This window comes from Dermacentor silvarum, chromosome 7 (assembly GCF_013339745.2).
Source record: "Dermacentor silvarum isolate Dsil-2018 chromosome 7, BIME_Dsil_1.4, whole genome shotgun sequence".
Taxonomy (NCBI): Eukaryota; Metazoa; Arthropoda; class Arachnida; order Ixodida; family Ixodidae; genus Dermacentor; species Dermacentor silvarum.
The window spans coordinates 115,653,069-115,670,610 of NC_051160.1; the positions used below are offsets into that span (position 1 = coordinate 115,653,069).

At 49.3% G+C, this 17,542-nt stretch overlaps 1 protein-coding gene across 1 annotated transcript in view; it reads right to left on the reverse strand.

The window, feature by feature from the left end:
• LOC119458370 (uncharacterized) overlaps positions 1-17,542 on the reverse strand; it is a 60,798-nt gene that overhangs the window by 17,443 nt on the left and 25,813 nt on the right. The window contains exons 6-7 of the mRNA XM_037720202.2: positions 17,452-17,522; positions 161-267 (exon numbers count right to left, since the gene is read on the reverse strand). Coding sequence (XP_037576130.1) covers positions 161-267; positions 17,452-17,522 — 178 coding nt within the window. The remainder of the gene's footprint in view (positions 1-160; positions 268-17,451; positions 17,523-17,542) is intronic.

The window sequence follows — 17,542 nt, forward strand, 5'->3', positions numbered from 1 at the left end:
AGCATGGTATTGGGCAAGACTCCTAGTGTTTGCCGTGTGAAATCTGAGCCTGGTCCTGCTCAAGATTTCACATAGAGCTGCAATTCTGTGGTGCATACAATCCTCCAGTCTGGCTTGACTCTGTATTCTCTCTTAGTGCCCTTGAAAGCCGAGATCTCACCTTGTCAACATAGGGGCTGCCTCGGAGGCCCGATATGGAGAACTGGTTCACGTCGTTCAGCCTCAGGTACGTGTGGAGCAGGACCGTGAAGGCGAACTCTGCGTCACCTGCAGCAACAACAAATGCACAAAAACGCACCAGCTATGATCATAAATGTCAAAAAGACTGACAAAAAGAAAACGGTTGCAAAACAAACTAGTGTCAAGAGCTGCAGATAGGAAAAATGCACTGAATGATCTATTTTAATGTGCGAGTGGCATTCTCAGTCTAACTTTTAGGGATACTTTTCCGAAATACAGTCGAATCTCGCTAACTTGAACACACTTAATTTGAACTGCCGGTTTATTCGAACTGACGCTGTGGTCCCATCAAAGTTATGTGTATTTCAATGGGCGAATACACTCGGTAATTCGAACGCGAAAGCATTTGCGATGGTTAATTAGAACATACCGCGGACCGACAACACTCTCAGCAGCGCGCCAAATAACGCGGCAGCGCCTCCGACCGGCATTGCTCGGACACCGCCATAGAGCAAAAGCTTAGGAGAGACCCCTTAATGCAGCGGTGGAGGCCCAGTCCGGTCAACAAAACTGCCCACGCCGGCAAACGCTCGCTTCCTGATAACAACAGAAAACGAAACTTCAGGAAGTGTAAGCTGGCGCCAGGCCGGCTGGACCGGAGGCGCCAGCACTCACGCTGGCAAACGTTCGCTTCCCGATAACGACAGAAATGAAATTTCAGGGGCGGGCAAATCTGCGCCGGGCCGGCTGTACCCGTGGCGGGCACGCACGGAGGCAGTCGAAGGTAATGGAGCTGCGAGGAAGTTGAGAGAGAGGGCGAGGGGAGCCACCAAAGCAGTGGAGTTGCCGAGGCGAAATCTGCTTCCCTGCCGCCCTCCTCCCTCACCTTCGACAGTCGTGGCGCGTGCGCGCCTGTCGGGATGGCGGCGCCGTCCGCTACCTGAAGTTTCGTTTTCTGCCGTTATCGGGAACCGAGCGTTGGCCAGCCTGGGTTGTTGCGCTCGCTATGTGCTTGCGCGCCGCGATATTTTACGACTCGCACCGTTCATGCATCGTGCTATGGTGCTCGAATACTTCAAAAATACGTCCTTCCTTCAATTCGAACTTCTTTAATTCGAACAAATTTTCGGGCCCCTTGGAGTTCGAATTATCGAGATTTGACTGTATTGTGTGATTAGCACAGAATACATCGACATCTACAGGCAACAGTGTTTCTGCCATTGTGCTAAGAAAGCAAGCTAGGCACTGTGCCAAGAATGCCGGTTGCTCACAGACACTGATGCATGCGGTGCTAGTCACACAAAATCTCTCAAAACTGAAAGTATCCTCAAAAGTAATTGTCCAACACTATGGCCCCACCAGTTTGTAGGATTTGCAGCATATTGCAGCATTGTCTTGCATCATTTCACAGATATAGATTTATTGATGATTATTGTGGTTTATTGGCGCAAGGGCCAGATGTGGCCAAAGAGCGCCAAGACGATGGTAATGGCTTAGTGGTACATGAATAGTGGACTATATGAACATTAGATGTGACATGGCTGTAAATGGGCCTAAAAACAGTCGCTGTAAAGTGCGTTAAAATCTATACGTAATAAGATTATGGCAATGACTAAGTATGTGTACTATGGGCATGAACAATGCATTGTGAAGGAATGATACGACTTACAAAATATTAAAGATGCGAAAATTAGCCAGAAGCACAAGTGCCTAAACAGAGCTCTTGAAACACAAGGGCCTGGAGGCATGTGCTATAAAAACTAGCACAGCAACATCCTCTCGAGAGAGGATGCGCTATGAACTTATTGGGCTAATAACATGTAGCACAACATCTTTCAAGAATGCGAGGACTGCGTTGCTGTCAAAAAGTGGTTCTTTACCGAGAAACATAGCAGGATGCAGAGGGATACAATAGCGATACGCTAGCGGAAAATGTTTCTTTCTTTCTCTTTCGGCTTCCCGACACTCCAAGAGGACGTGGAGGACGGTGAGCCTCTCGCCACATCTACCACAGGTTGGAGGATCATTACCACTCAATAGAAAGTTGTGAGTACCATATGTATGTCCTATTCTGAGACGACAGAATAGGACATCAGTTCGCCGTGTTTTCGATGCAGAGGGCCAGAAACCTAACTGTGGCTTTATCAAGTGAAGCTTATTATTTGTTTCCGCATCCCACATGCGTTGCCAGTGGCTTCGCAGTTTCTTACGCAAGAAAGGTTTCAAATCTGTACAGGGACAGCAGCTGTAGGATTAATAGCGTGCGATGTTATTGATGTGGCCATTTGGTCGGCAAGAACATTACCCTCAATGTCTCTATGCCCAGGCACCCAGCATATTATGATTTGTTGTTTAGATGCATAAGCAGAGCAGATCAGTGAGTAGAGGTTGATAATTACAGGGTGTTTATGTTTTTGCGGCATCATTAACGCTTTAACAACGCTTAAAGAGTCGGTAAATATTACAGCCTTTTGGAGTTTTAATCTATCAATATGTTTCACTGCCGATAGTACTGCATAGGCTTCGGCCGTAAAGATACTTGCTTGGGGATAAAGTACATCGGATTCTGAGAAGGACGGACCGACTGCCGCATAGGAAACGCCAGCATGTGACTTTGATGCATCTGTGTAAAATTCAGGGCAAGAGTACTTCGACTTTAGTTCTAAAAAGTGCATTTGAATGTGTGCATCTGGCGCGTGTTTTGTGACTTCAATAAACGATGTGTCACATTCAACCAGCAGCCACTGCCACGGCGGTAGCAGCTTCGCTGGAGGCATTAGGCAATGTTCAAGTAGTGAAGCACCCATTTCTTCACTGAGCTTTCTCACGCGTAGCGAAAAGGGCTGCTTCGCTGTTGGTCGATTATTAAATAGTGTGGCACATGTGGTATCGTTTATGGTAAAATAGGTAGGATGTGTACGGTTTGAATTTGTTTTAAGGAAATATGTAAAACTGGCATAAGTCCTCTGAAGGTAGAGCGACCACACGTTTGCTTCCACATAAAGGCTTTGTACGGGGCTTGTCCTGAAGGCTCCAGTAGCGAGGCGGATTCCTAAATGGTGAACAGGATCCAACATCTTTAAAGCACTGGGTGCAGCAGACTGATAGACTATCGCGCCGTAGTCAAGTCGTGAGCCGACAAGGCATCTATACAAGTTTAATATGCATTTCCTGTCACTGCCCCATGTTGTACGTGACAGCAGCTTCAATAAGTTCATTGTTTTCAAGCACTTAGCCTTCAAATATTTGATGTGCGGAACAAATGTGAGTTTCGAGTCCAGTATGATGCCGAGAAACTTGTGCTCTTTGCTTACAGGTAATGTGGTACCAGAGAGCTCAATAGAAGGGTCTGGTACTATTCCTCTCTTATTAGTGAAAAGGACGCATGTGCTTTTTTGTGGGCTCAACCTAAAACCGTTTTCATCAGCCCATTTAGCCACTTTATTTAAGCCATGCTGGACATGTCGTTCGCAGACAGCAAAGTTGCACGATTTAAAACCAATCTGGACATCATCTACATATACAGAGTAGAACATCGTTCGTGGAATAGCCGTGCGTAGAGAGTTCATTTTAACAATAAACAGTGTGCAGCTAAGCACACCGCCTTGCGGGACACCAGTTTCCTGGGTGAAAGACCTCGACAATGCCCGGCCCACCCTTACACGAAAGGTACGGTTAGAAAGGTAGCTTTCGATGGTACTCAACATATTGCCGCGCACACCCATAGTGGATAGGTCTCGGATAATACCGAAGCGCCATGTGGTGTCATACGCTTTCTCTAAGTCAAGAAATACAGATAGAAAAAACTGTTTGTGTATGAAGGCATTCCTTATAATCCCCTCAATACGGACAAGGTGGTCTGTAGTCGACCTACCTTCTCGGAAGCCACACTGGTACGGATCTAGTATTCCGTTGCTTTCTAGGAGATAGACAAGGCGCCGGTTAATCATCTTTTCGAAGAGCTTACACAGACAGCTTGTCAAGGCAATGGGTCTGTAACTACTAGGCAAGGAAGGGTCCTTGCCTTGTTTAAGTATAGGGATTATTATAGCTTCTTTCCAGGAAGATGGAATGTACCCAGCAGCCCACATGACATTAAAAAGAGAGAGGAGGGTCTTTTGTGTTTCAGGGTGTAGGTGCTTGATCATTTCATACATGATACGGTCAGCACCTGGTGCTGAGGTGTTGCAACAAGCGAGAGCAGTTTTAAATTCAGCTAAACTAAACGGGCGGTTGTAATCTTCATTTCGAGCACATTTCCGATTAACGGGCTGTCGCTCTGCACGTTCTTTGAACCTCATGAATGTTTCTGTGTAATGAGATGCACTGGACACATATTCAAAGTGTTCGCCCAGACAATCTGCCTGATCTTCCAGGCTATCTCCTTGGGTACTTACTAAGGGCAGAGGGTTCGACTCCCGGCCTTTCAATTTATTCACCCTATGCCATACTTTCGCCTCATCTGTGTAAGAATTTATGCCAGAGAGGTACCTCTCCCAACTCTCTCTTTTTGCACGTCGACGGATTCTTCTGCCTTGTGACTTAACCTGCTTGAAATTAATGAGGTTTTCGGTGGTTGGAGAATTGCGAAGCAATCCCCAAGCTTTGTTTTGGTTTTTGCGTGCTTTCCTACATTCATCGTTCCACCATGGGATGCGGCGCTTCTTGGTCAATCCGTTAGTTTGCGTAATAGATCTCGTAGCAGCGTCAATAATTAAACATGTTAGATAAGCCACAGCATCGTCTACATTAAAATCAGCAATGTCATCGCCACATAAACATGTAAGCTCTCGGAACAGTTGCCAGTTGGCCGAGTCCACGTTCCATCGAGGAAAACTTGGCAAGCATCCATCTTGTTTTGTTGAGTTTAACATAATAGGGAAGTGGTCGCTCCCTAAGGGGTTCTTGAGAACAGACCACTCCAGGTACGGTATTAGTGTACTCGATACTATACTTAAGTCAATGGATGAGTATGTGTTATGTGTAGCGCTGAAATACGTTGGCTCTTTCTGGTTAAGTATAGATGCACCTGAAGAAAACAGAAAGTTTTCAATTAGGCGCCCTCTCGCATCGCAACGAGAGTCTCCCCACAAAGTGTTATGTGCATTTAAATCTCCGACAACTATATATGGCGGCGGAAGTTCATCTATGTAATTTTGAAACTGTGTCTTGGAAAGTTGATAGCAAGGGGGGATGTAAATCGAACTAACCGTGACTAGTTTACCAAACAGTACTGCTCGGGCAGCAACTGCTTCAAGGGAAGTTCGGAGGTTTAATTGTTGACAGGCAACACCTTTATCGACAATTATAGCGACACCGCCCGACGAGGCGGTAGCGTCGTCACGGTCTTTGCGAAAAACGGCGTATTGCCTTAAAAAGTTTGTGTTTCCTGATTTCAGATGCGTCTCCTGGACACACAGCACCCTCGGACTATATTTATGAAGGAGCTCTTTAACGTCATCGAGGTTATGGAGAAGTCCCCTAACGTTCCATTGCAATATTTGCGTGTCCATATTGAGAAAGAGGTTTGCGCTGTGTGTGAAGGGACTCTAAATTAGCTTACAGAGCCCTTGTCGGGCCCTGTGATGCGCGGTTTTTCTTTTTTGGAGCGATCGCGAGATTCGCGGAGCTCCTTAGGCGCTGGCGGCGCCGTCTGACCGGTTGTTGTGTCCATCGGCTCTTGCGAGGCGCTGGACACGCGCTCTTGCGAGCGCAGTGTTTGACGTGAGGGCCTCGTCTCGATGGACGAGACCTTTGAGGCCACGAGCCCGGAGGTCGATGGCCCCTTCTTGTGAGATGGCGGATCAGTGGTAGCCGCAGCCGCCGAGGGGGCGGATGGCGTCACCGCCGGCTCACTACGTGTGAGCCGGACAGTAGCCGGAGACCGTTGTGACGCTGCCCCCTGACGCGCCACATCGGCAAAGCTGGTTTTAGACAGGTAGGTCACCCGCCTTCGTGCCTCTTTAAATGAAATATTCTCTTTCACTTTTATAGTTACAATTTCCTTTTCTTTCCTCCAGGACGGGCAGGACCGCGAGTATGCGGCGTGCTCCCCATCACAGTTCACACAGCGGACAGAGTTTTCACACGATTCAGATGTGTGTTCCAAGGCACTACATTTAGCACATGTCAGTCGGCCTCGGCAGTTCTGCGAGCTGTGGCCGAATCTTTGGCACTTGAAGCATCGGAGCGGGTTTGGCACGTATGGCCTGACACGTAGTTTGACGTATCCGGCCTCAATGGTCTCGGGTAGAACACTTGAACCAAAAGTAAGAATTATGTGTTTTGTCTGAATCTCCTTACCATCGCGCCTCATCTTGATTCGTTTTACAGCCAAAACATTTTGTTCCTTAAATCCTTCCAGAAGTTCATCTTCAGTGAGCTCCAACATGTCGTCATCAGAAATAACACCGCGGGAGGTGTTCATGGTGCGGTGCGGGGTCACAGTCACAGGAAAATTTCCAAACGACACTAGACTCTGTAGTTTATCATGTTGTTTCTTATCGCGGAGTTCCAGTAGGAGATCACCGCTGGCCAACTTCGTCGCCTTGTAACCTGGTCCTATGGTCTCTGTCAGAGTCTTTGCAACAATAAAGGGTGAGATCACTCTCACGGACTTGTCAGTTTTCTCACTATGTACCACGTGGTATCGTGGAAAGTTCTCAATTTGTCGGCCAAAAAATTGGAATATTTCTTCGGTGCGCCCCCGTTTCGGGCGGCGATCAGCAAGTGCAGGAAAGGAGCTATCCATATATGTGGGATGAGTTTCGGCGGTGGCGCCAGCCACCCACCATGGAGCCCAACAAGGGGACGCTGCAGAGTCTGTAAGGGACAGGTCCTGCAAACGCCAACTGTACGCCACCACTATAACCAAATACATATACCCAAGGCAGGATATAATGCACAAGGTTAACCCTTGCTGCCCGCGAAGTCGGAAGTGAAAGGAAAATAAAGAGAGGACAGGAAAGAGTGAAAGTAAGAAAGACGAAGGTTGGAGGGAGAGAGTGACAGGAAAAGGCAACTACCGATTTCCCCCGGGTGGGTCAGTCCGGGGGTGCCGTCTACGTGAAGCCGAGGCCAAAGAGGTGTGTTGCCTCCGCCAGGGGGCCATAAAGGTCCAAACTCCCGGCTTCGGCTCAACCTCCAGGATCCCCTTTTCCCCGGACACGGCTAAGCCACGCACGGTTAAGCGCGGGAGGGTCCAACCCCCATGTGCTCGGGTCCGTGGTGTCGCAACACACCAAACGCCTGCTTACGCAGACGCCCCTGCGGGGGATATAGATTTATTGATCCACTGAAACATGGCATTGCATATTTTTGGAACATGTAAAAGGGATGAAGTGTTGAGGCTTTAAATGACACAGGTAGCTAAGGAGCAAAGGTGACAGATGGTGTGTGGCCTTTAGCATAACCACGGTCGTACATGTCACCCGCAGAGGGATGTTCGTGGCTGAGTGATGATGTTAGCAGCATGTTAGTGGACATCTCGTGCAGTTGAAAGGTACTTCCGAAATTGCACTGAAGGAGCTTGAAGCCGCGACATGTTTGTTTTATTTGAGATGCTCTACAGAAACGCTCACACACTTGTATGGTTAGGGGCACGTTAAAGAACCCCAGGTGATTGACACTGATCTGAAGCCCTCCATTACGTCTCTCGTAGCTCCTGTGCTATTTTGGGACAAATAACCCCATGAATCAATAAATCAATTAAAGAGAAGGGTACAGGGAATGTCCAGGGAAAGACAAGAAGCAAAGTGCGACCATTACGCTCGCAGTGACAGCATAGGGACAGAAGCTGCCACCCTTCATGAGCTTCAGAAGGAAGACCGTACCAACAGTGACCCTTCCCTGTGGCATCCACTTACAGGTTCAAGGAATGGGTTGGGCAACCTCGGAGCATATGCACGAGTGTACTGCAACTGTTTGGGGACCAGAAATGCTTTCCTTCCTACTAGAGGTGGGCAAACATAAAAATTTTCAAATACGAATAGTATGCATAAATATTAAATAGCACGTCAAACACAGAGACATGTGCGAATTTACAGTAAGGATATTCGTTTTGTAATGCGGTTTATTGACGACTCAGAAATGTGACCGTCTCAGTCGAAGCGTCGGACACCGAGAGCGCGAGCCCATCTTCATCGGTGGGTCGATGATGATAGTGCGTCCATAGGGCGCGCCAGTCTTCTTCGCTACAACTGCCCCCTGGAGAAGGAGCCATCCTGGCAACTCAAGGAGAGGAGAGGACAAGGGGGCCGTAATAGGGTTTAAGTCTCTGGACAAGGACTGTCTCGCGTCCGCGACGCCTCTAGTCCGTAGATGGCGTTAGCGGCTCGACGACGTAGTTGACCGGTGTCGTCTGTTGTACGACGCGGTAGGGACCGTGGTATTGAGCGAGAAGTTTAGAGGATAGACCAGGGGTGCTTGAAGATATCCACAGCCAGACTAGTCAGTCTGGCTGGTAGGTGCAGGGAGGTCAGTCATCATCTCGACGGAATTTTGGAGCCTCTGGTCTTCCGCCATGAACGAACGGGCCAGCTGACGGCACTCCGCAGCATACTTGGAAACTTCAAACAGAGGCGTGCCCTCTGATGGGTCAGGCCAGTAGGGGAGAATGGTGTCGAGCATACAGGTAGGTTCACGGCCATATACGAGTAAGAATGGCGAAAATCCCGTTGTGGCCTGTGAAGCGGTGTTATAGGCGTACTTAACATATGGCAAAACGTGGTCCCAGTTGGTATGATCCGAAAGCCATGTACATGGATAGCATGTCACCCAAAGTACGATTAAACCGTTCTGTTACGCCGTTCGTTTGCGGATAAGCTGTACTGGTGCAATGGACGGTACGGCACGTGATCAGAAGGGCGTTAAGAACTTCGGAAAGAAACGCACGCCCTCTGTCACTCAGAAGTTCCCGCGGTGCCCCGTGACGCAGTATGAAGTGATGCAGGAGGAAGGATGCAATGTCGCAGGCTGTCGCTGTTTGCAGTGCCGCAGTTTCTGCATAGCGGGTGAGGTGGTCGACAGCGACAATAATCTAGCGATTGCCAGCTGATGTGCAGAGAAGAGGGCCGTAGAGATCGATGCCGACGCGGTCGAATGGTCGGGACGGACAAGGAATGGGCTGCAAAGGACCAGAAGGACGAGGAGCAGGAAGCTTGCGTCGTTGGCACGCTGTGCACGAGTGAATGTACTTTTGTACAAAATTATACATGCCGTGCCAATAAAAGCGGGAGCAAAGCCTGGCGTAAGTCTTGAAGAGGCCGGCATGGGCGCATTGCGGGTCTGAATGGAGAGCGGAGCATACATCTGTGCTGCAGATGGCAGGGAATGACGAACAACCATTTGCGACCGTCGGAAGCGTAATTGCGACGATAGACAACACCATCCCGCAACTCAAATGAGAAGCGTGGCGGCGGATAGCGCGTGAAGGGCGTGTTGAAGTGTCAGATATGCAATCCATAAGTGCCGCAATCCAGGGATCTTTGCGTTACTCCACAGCCATGTTGACGGGCACAGGCGACGAAAACGCCGATTCGATGGCTGTAATGCAAGTCATGTCACTTGGTGTAGGCGACCGAGAGAGGGCATCCACATCGGTGTGTTTACAGCCAGACTGGTAAATGACGCGTATGTCGAAGTTTTGTAACCGTAGAGCCCATCACGCAAGGCGGCCAGACGGATCTTTTAAAGTCGATAACCAACATAGAGCATGGTGATCTGTAACGACGTTGAAGGGGCGGCCGTACAGGTAAGGTCGGAATATTCCAAGGGCCCAGATGATAGCCAGGCACTCCTTTTCGGTAACGGAGTAGTTGGATTCCGCTTTCGTTAGTGTTCGGCTGGCGTAGGCTACTACGTATTCATCATGCCCACTTTTTCGCTGTGCAAGCCCCAAGTCCTACGCCGCTGGCGTCGGTGTGGACTTCCGTGGGGGCCTGGAGGTCGAAATGGCGCAGTACAGGAGGCGAAGTGAGCAAACGCCGCATAGTTTCAAAAGCATCGTCGCAAGCTGTGGTCCAAGTAGAAAGTCGTGTGTCGCCGCGAAGCAGCTGAGTCAACGGAGCAATGATGGAAGCGAAATTCCGGATAAAACTACGAAAATAGGAGCAGAGCCCGATAAAGCTCCGGGAACTCGGCGACAGCGCGAAGTTTCGAAGGATCAAGGAATATGCCATCTTTCGATACGACGTGTCCGAGTATAGCAAGCTGCTTGGCTCCAAAGCGACATTTCTTCAAGTTGAGTTGGAGGCCTGCCTCGGTGATGCACTGCAGGACTTGTTCGAGACGGTACAGATGTGTGGGAAAATCTGGAGAAAAGACGACGACATCATCAAGGTAACATAGGCATGTCTTCCATTTGAGCCCACGAAGCAGATTGTCCATCATTCGTTCGAATGTAGCAGGGACATTGCAAAGCCCAAACGGCATAACGTTAAATTCATATAGGCCATCTGGGGTCACGAAGGCTGTCTTCGGGCGATCGGCAGGATCCATAGGCACTTGCGAATAGCCTGAGCATAAATCGAGCGAAGAAAAATACTCCGCGCCTTGCAAACAATCCAGAGCATCGTCAATGCACGGTAAAGGGTAGATGTCCTTGCAAGTTATCTTATTAAGACGGCGGTAGTCAACGCAAAATCGAATTGAGCTATCTTCTTTCTTAACCAGGACTACAGGCAACGCCCAGGGACTATTAGAAGGTTGATCCACTCCACGCTCAAGCATTTCGCTTATTTGGTTTACAATAACAAGGCGCTATGCGGGTGATACACGATAAGGCCTCTGGCACAGCGGTGCGTGGGTGCCGGTGTCGATCTCGTGACGTACAGTCGATGTGCGGCCTAGTGGGGCGTGTTGACAGTCGAACGTAGATAGGTACTTCCGTAGAAGGCTGAGAAGCTGCGAACGCTGCGTAGGGCTCAAGAGGGCATCTACTAAACTATGGAAGACGTCGTGCATAGGCTGGAAACAAGGCAAGCTATAAGTCAACGAGTTCACGTCTGAACAGGTGTCGTCAAGAGGCACGTCAAATATGGTTACTGAGTCGGCAGACTGAAGACGTCCAAGGCACTTGCCACGACGTAAGACGAGGGGCGTGGCCTTAGCGTTGGAAACCAGCAGTCCTCGTGCAGCCACCACTGAGTTAGGACAGCGAAGGGAAGGGAACATTGTTGGCGAACAAAAATGTCCGATGGGACAAACAGGGCAGTAACATCAGTGGCGAAATTAGAGCAGGCATGCGCAATCACCGAAGAGTGCGGAGGGATCGTAGTGTCTTCTGTAACGATCAGTTTGTCGCCGAGATCGTCAAGGTCATGTGAGCGGGTATCGGGAAGCGGAGAAAATTCAATTTCGGCACGAGAACAATCAATGATGGCCTGATGATCGGATAGGAAGTCCCCCCCCAAGATGACGTCATATGAATAGGATGAGAGGACGACGAACTCGACTGTACAGTAGCCGACGAATTTTTCAGACTCCAAAAATTCGGACTTGTTGGATATTCCGGACTTCATAGATGTACCGTCAAGCTTCCCATAGAGCTAATGCATTTTCGCGACCGATTTTTCGGACGAATCTAGGTGCCAATGTTTGATTTTCCGGACTAAATTGCTCGCTCCGAGCCACGCTACCCGATCTTGGGGGCCGCCATGTCAGATTTTCCACTGGCTTGGCCAAACTTGGCTTCCAGTGCTCCCTTGTATAGCCTTCAAGATTAGTACACGCACGCTATCCTCCCGTCTCCAAGGCCATGCCCGCTCTTCCTTGGCCGACAAAACATTTCAAAAAGCGGCACTTGCTTTTTTTTTCCGTCAGCTGAGCACTATCGTCATAATCACTTAAGCGAAATATGTTTTTTTTCCCCCAAGTTTCGGTTGCATTGTACGCTGTGTGCGGGTGAAAGCTTGCGAGGGTCAGCCGGCAACCACAATTTAATCTCGCGCAAGCGAGAGAGGAAGGCGGCCAGAAGCGCGCGGACTTTGTTCGCTCGCGGGGGACGGGGAGAAGGCGACGGAGACGATGAGGAGTTGCGTTCAGCTCTTGCGGCTGCTGCCGACGGAGCTGCCGCGCAGGCACCGTATCTTGAAAGCGATCTGCTATGTGGCCGAAGTGTGCGCCCGCGGGGGACTCATCTTCAAAGCGATCTGCGATGGGTACAAAGGGCGTGCGCCGAGTGCCAGTAGCTTCGTATGCGCTGTTTTTTTTTTTCGACGTTGACGTTCGAAGCGAGAGAATAGACAGTGCGAAGGTCAATTTGCCCGCAGGTCATCGAGCGAGATGTGTTCAGGTAACCCGTGCAGTGCGTGACACTGTGCTTAATTAGTTAGTAAGCGCATATTTACAACTTTATACGGCCGATAAAACTAACATCCTTACTTCGTATCGCTGTCTATTAATTTGCTATCGCAATCGATGCTCCGCCTGTTGGGCGAAACTGCGACATTTTTCTTAAGCCAGCCTCATGATTTTTTTCCCTTTGGGGGGGGGGGGGGGCAATTTTTTCGGACTGTTCGGTTTTTCGGACTGCTCGATTTGTCGGACTATTTTTCAGTCCCCGCGAAGTCCGGAAAATCGGTCGGCTACTGTATACGTGTATCCTTGAATGACGATGCGGGTGGTACATGCGGCAACAGGGGTAATGCACTGGGAACTTGCAGTCCGGAGTGACAGCGCAGATAAGGGTGTCATTACTTTTCGAAGCTTGCGGGAAAGTTCTTCCGTAACTACTGAAACGCCTGTGTTGACTAATGCCAGTGTGACGACTCCTTGAACAGATACTTCGATTACGTTCGTCGGAAGAGAGCGAGGCCTTGTGTGGTTCGACTGGAACGCAGTTCTCGCCTTTTGAACTGCGGAAGCTAGTTTTCCTGCTCCGATGGAGCCGGACGCCACCGCATGGGGGAAAGTGAGCGGCGACGAGGGGATGGCGAGCGACGATCACGGGCAGAAAGAATGACGGTGCGCGTAGACGGCAAGTGCCAATCACGTGGCAGTGAGAAGGACGAAGCTGGCGAAACGTAGGAGGAGACAGGTTGGTCATAACCTTGAAGTCATAAGCGACGGCGACAGAGCCGTGCCACGTGACCAGGGATACCACAGAAGAAGCACACGGGGCGATTGTCGGGTGTACGCCAGGGTCCCATGCTAGCTGGTGCTCTGGTGGTGTACACTGGAGGGATTGGACGTGGTGGTGCAGCATGCTGAAAAAGTCGATGGAGGTGGCCGTGGTGCAACCTCGGCATAGCCGATAGGTACAGACAATGGTGGCTGCACGAGGGGACGGACTGTATGGCTTCGGACACCTGTTCCTGGAGCATTTGACGCAACGGAGGAGCCAAGGACGGCGTGGGTCCGGGGACTGGGGGTGAGGAGGGATAGCTGGCGGGCGATTTCGGAGCGTATGAATTCCTTGATTTTGCCGAGCAGATAGTCGTTAGTCACAGCGGCTAAACTTGCAATGGAAGTATCGGGAACAGAAGACCGTCGAGTGAGCAGACGTTGCCTCCTGAGTTCGTCGTAGCTCTGACAAAGTTCAGCGACCTCGACCACGGTCTTTTCGAGAGGAGCATTTGGAATGCGTCGTCTTCGATTCTCTTCATCACGTCACGGATCTTGTCAGACTCAGTCATCGATGGATCGACGCGCTTGCAAAGGTCCACAACATCTTCTATGTACTTGGTGAAGTTCTCACCAGGTTGCTGGGAACGGCTGCGCAAGCGCTCTTCGGCACGGAGCTTCCGCACCACAGGGCGACCGAACACTTGCGTAATGCGCACCTTGAAATCTGACCAGGTGTGAAGGTCGGATTCGTGGTTGTGGTACCACACGCTAGCGACACCCGTGAGATAGAAGTTGGCGTAGCTGAGCTTCGCAGCATCGTCCCATTTATTGTGGGCACTCACCTGCTCGTAGATCAAGAGCCAATCTTCGACGTCGTATTCGTCAGAGCCGCTGAAGATGGGAGGATCGCGTTGACGCATTGAGCCAAGAGAAATCAATGTTGGCGAAGCAGGAGGTGTTGTTTGGCTGGCGTCGTCAGGCATGATAGGCCGGCAGAGTCTGATTGCGTAGTTCCAGGGTTGGGGAAGTAGAACCCAGCACAGCTCCACCAAATATGTAATGCGGTTTATTGACGACTCAGAAACGCGACCTGTCTCAGTCGAGCGTCGGACACCGAGAGCGCGAGCCCATCTTCGTCGGCGGGCCAATGATGATAGTGCGTCTATAGGGCACGCCAGTCTTCTTCGCTACAGTTTCTACATAATTACGTACCATGCCTGTACTGACAAGTTCAAAAAAGACAGCTGACTATCAAGAACTAAGAATAAGTTTTAAATACAAGATCACTAATTGTTATTAAAAACTGCCCAAATAGCCTCTCAGCATTTTGAGAGAATGGTTGCTAAGAAGCTTTCCAGAGATTATTGGCTGCTGTATAGAACAGACCATTACAAAAATGCTAAATACATTAAAATGCTTCTATAACAAACACCTCTACAGCAGTATCACCTGTATAATGAAGGATTTATTATGTCCCAGCTGAATTCCTATCTTTCACATGTATTGTGAACACCTCTACACTGAAGACCTCTACAACGAATTCGCCTGTACAGTCGAATCCCCCTACCACGAATGCCGCTACAACGAAATTTCTGCCACAATGAAGATTTTACGATTCCCTGTCAGCTGCCTATTGAAAGTAATACAAAAAAAGTCTGTCCATAACGAAGGCGTTTTAGTCGGTATTTCCACTTCAACAAACTTTCCGAGAACGAAACTGGGACTGAACTTAAATTGGAACTGCCGAGTAGTCAAATCAGAAGGTCCTTTCAAAGCTGTGACGATCGTATGTCAGCTTGAACGAGGTTTTCGCAAACGAAACCAAATTTAAAGTACCAATTTGAGCCACTACAATCCATAGCCACGCGTGGTTATCGCGCGACACTGCAAAGGATCGCCACAATTGCTGCCGTTTTCTCTGTGCTGTGTGTCCGGTCGAAATGGCTACACCAACGAAGAAGCGTAAATTTTCTCTCGACAAGGCACATATAATCCCCGAGGTAGAAAGCGGAAGAAAAAAATTTCACAGTTTCGCTCGAAAGGCAAAGCATCGATTGCGATAGCAGATTAGTAGACAGCTATACGAACTAAGGATCGTAGGTTTAAACTTGTAAACATTCACTTACGAACTAAATTACCAAGCACGGTGCCATGCGCGCACAGGTAAACATGAAAACATCTCGCTTGATGACCGCGGAAACTCGGTGCCAACACACTGGAATGAGAAACCACAGTAATAGCAGCGAGCAAATTGACCTCCGTGCCGTCTCTCGCTTCAACGCGAACTAAACGCCGAAAGCACAGTGCACACGACTCTACCGGCACTAGTTGCACTTTGCCCACATCGCAGATCGCTTTGAAGATGAGGCCCGCCCAGGCGCGCACTTTGTGCACGGCGCAGATTGCTTTGAAGATACGACGGCCGCGCTGCAGCCGCTGTTGTCAGCACGATGCCAGCGTCTCGTCGTCTGGGGAAAATGACAACCCGCTAGACACACCAATTCCGGCGACTGCTTTGAAAGTAATGGATCCTTTTGACCTCATCTTAAAAGTTATCAGAGCCCACGACAATGACATTGCGATGGCTCTTTTAACGGACTGAGACTCGCATAACGGCTTTGCTTGCCGTGAAGTGTAAGAAATCCAGGCTGACCGACTTCTGGAAATAAAAGTTTCGGTAAGCGCAAGCTTGCCAAGTTTGCCGACTTTGTCATAAATATGCATATTTCAAACCGCTTCATTGCGACAGTGCATGTGCCGCTAAATGAGTTTCGTGATTGGCCGGGCACGCGCATTGAGTTAGGCGTCGGCCACAATGTGTGAAAAAGGCTGTAACAGCGGCGCGAAATGTATTCTCTTGTGAAGTTGACACTTTATTGCCCGCCTTCGGTACGTCTCAACCTTTGCCCCCACGCCATCGCGAAGATTTCCCGGACGATCGTTTCAGTTTCGTTCGCGGCTTTGCCGTTCGGCGTACGTACATACACACTAATTTCGCGTCAACGAGTTCCTCCACAACGAAATTTTTCGCTTGTCCCGTGAATTTCATTGTAGCGGGACTCACCTCTACAATGAAAGAATTTAGGTGTTCCCGACAGCTGATTCGTTACTTTAAAACGAATGCCACTGCCCTCCTGAAACTTCACCAAGTGTGCGCTCTGAGCGAAGTGCAGCGCTAGTGACGGACTTGACGCGCATGCTGATGTCAGAAGTAGTCAGGTTGCACTGCTCCAGGAATTGCTCAACTCACAGGCTACCTGTTGTGGCTCATCAGTGAGTGCAACTGCTGACAGATACGTCTCAGTCGATGACAACGTGATGGTGCAAACCTATAGGTGACAACCAATGACATCTTCAAAGCCAGCTAGGGCAGAAAGGATAGCAATGTCAACAAAGGCAACAGTGATGAAGATCCTGTCACGAACCAAGGATTTTGATGGCAAGGGAGCTGATAGTAGCATTTCGATGACCTGTGGCTTTACTTTGCACAGCTCTGGCACCGCTGAGCATACTGTGAACCTCGACGCAATAATCTTGGCTGCAGCCGTATATTCTGGTCCCAATAAAAATTAACAACTTATTTCTCTAAGTCTCTCCTGAGTTCATATAAAATGAAGGTTTTCTTTTAGTGAGCATGCTTAGCGTGCTCTAGCGTGAGAGGCATGGTGTGCGACCTTTACAACGAAGTTACAAGACCATCAACATACCATTACAAAGTCACGAAATTTAAATGAATGCCATAACCTTCACACAGACAAAAGTTCCAGATTAGTTCATTACTCATACTAGAGGTGCCCCTACGGCAGCAGAGCTGTGTACCACATCGGCAAAGGAACGGCGCTCCAGAACAGGACAAGAGGAAGCAACCCACATGAACACTAATCTCTTTTTGTCCTGTTCTAAAGCATCGTTTCTTCGCCGAAGTACGTACAAACCAGCTCAAGTTAGCACCTTGTTGACATACAGCCTAGCAATCACTGTCTAGATGCAAAAACATGTTTCAAGAAATTTTGCATCACCTTTTACACAGGTGAGAGAAGGAGAAGAGGCAAAGGAAAGTACAAAGGTCAACCAGACAAACACTGAGCTGGCTTCTCGGCACTGGTGAAGGGTACAGCTAGGTACAAAAAGAAGAAAATTGCAAAAAACACTAGGGCATTTGACAGCCTGCAGCTGGCTGGACACAATGGTCAGGAAGACCCCCACCTGTATTGGTCACGTTGACATCAAGGACCAAATTGTTCTTTCTGAGGATGACTGTGTATAGCAGCTGGAACCTGCGAGGCAGAAAAGTGAC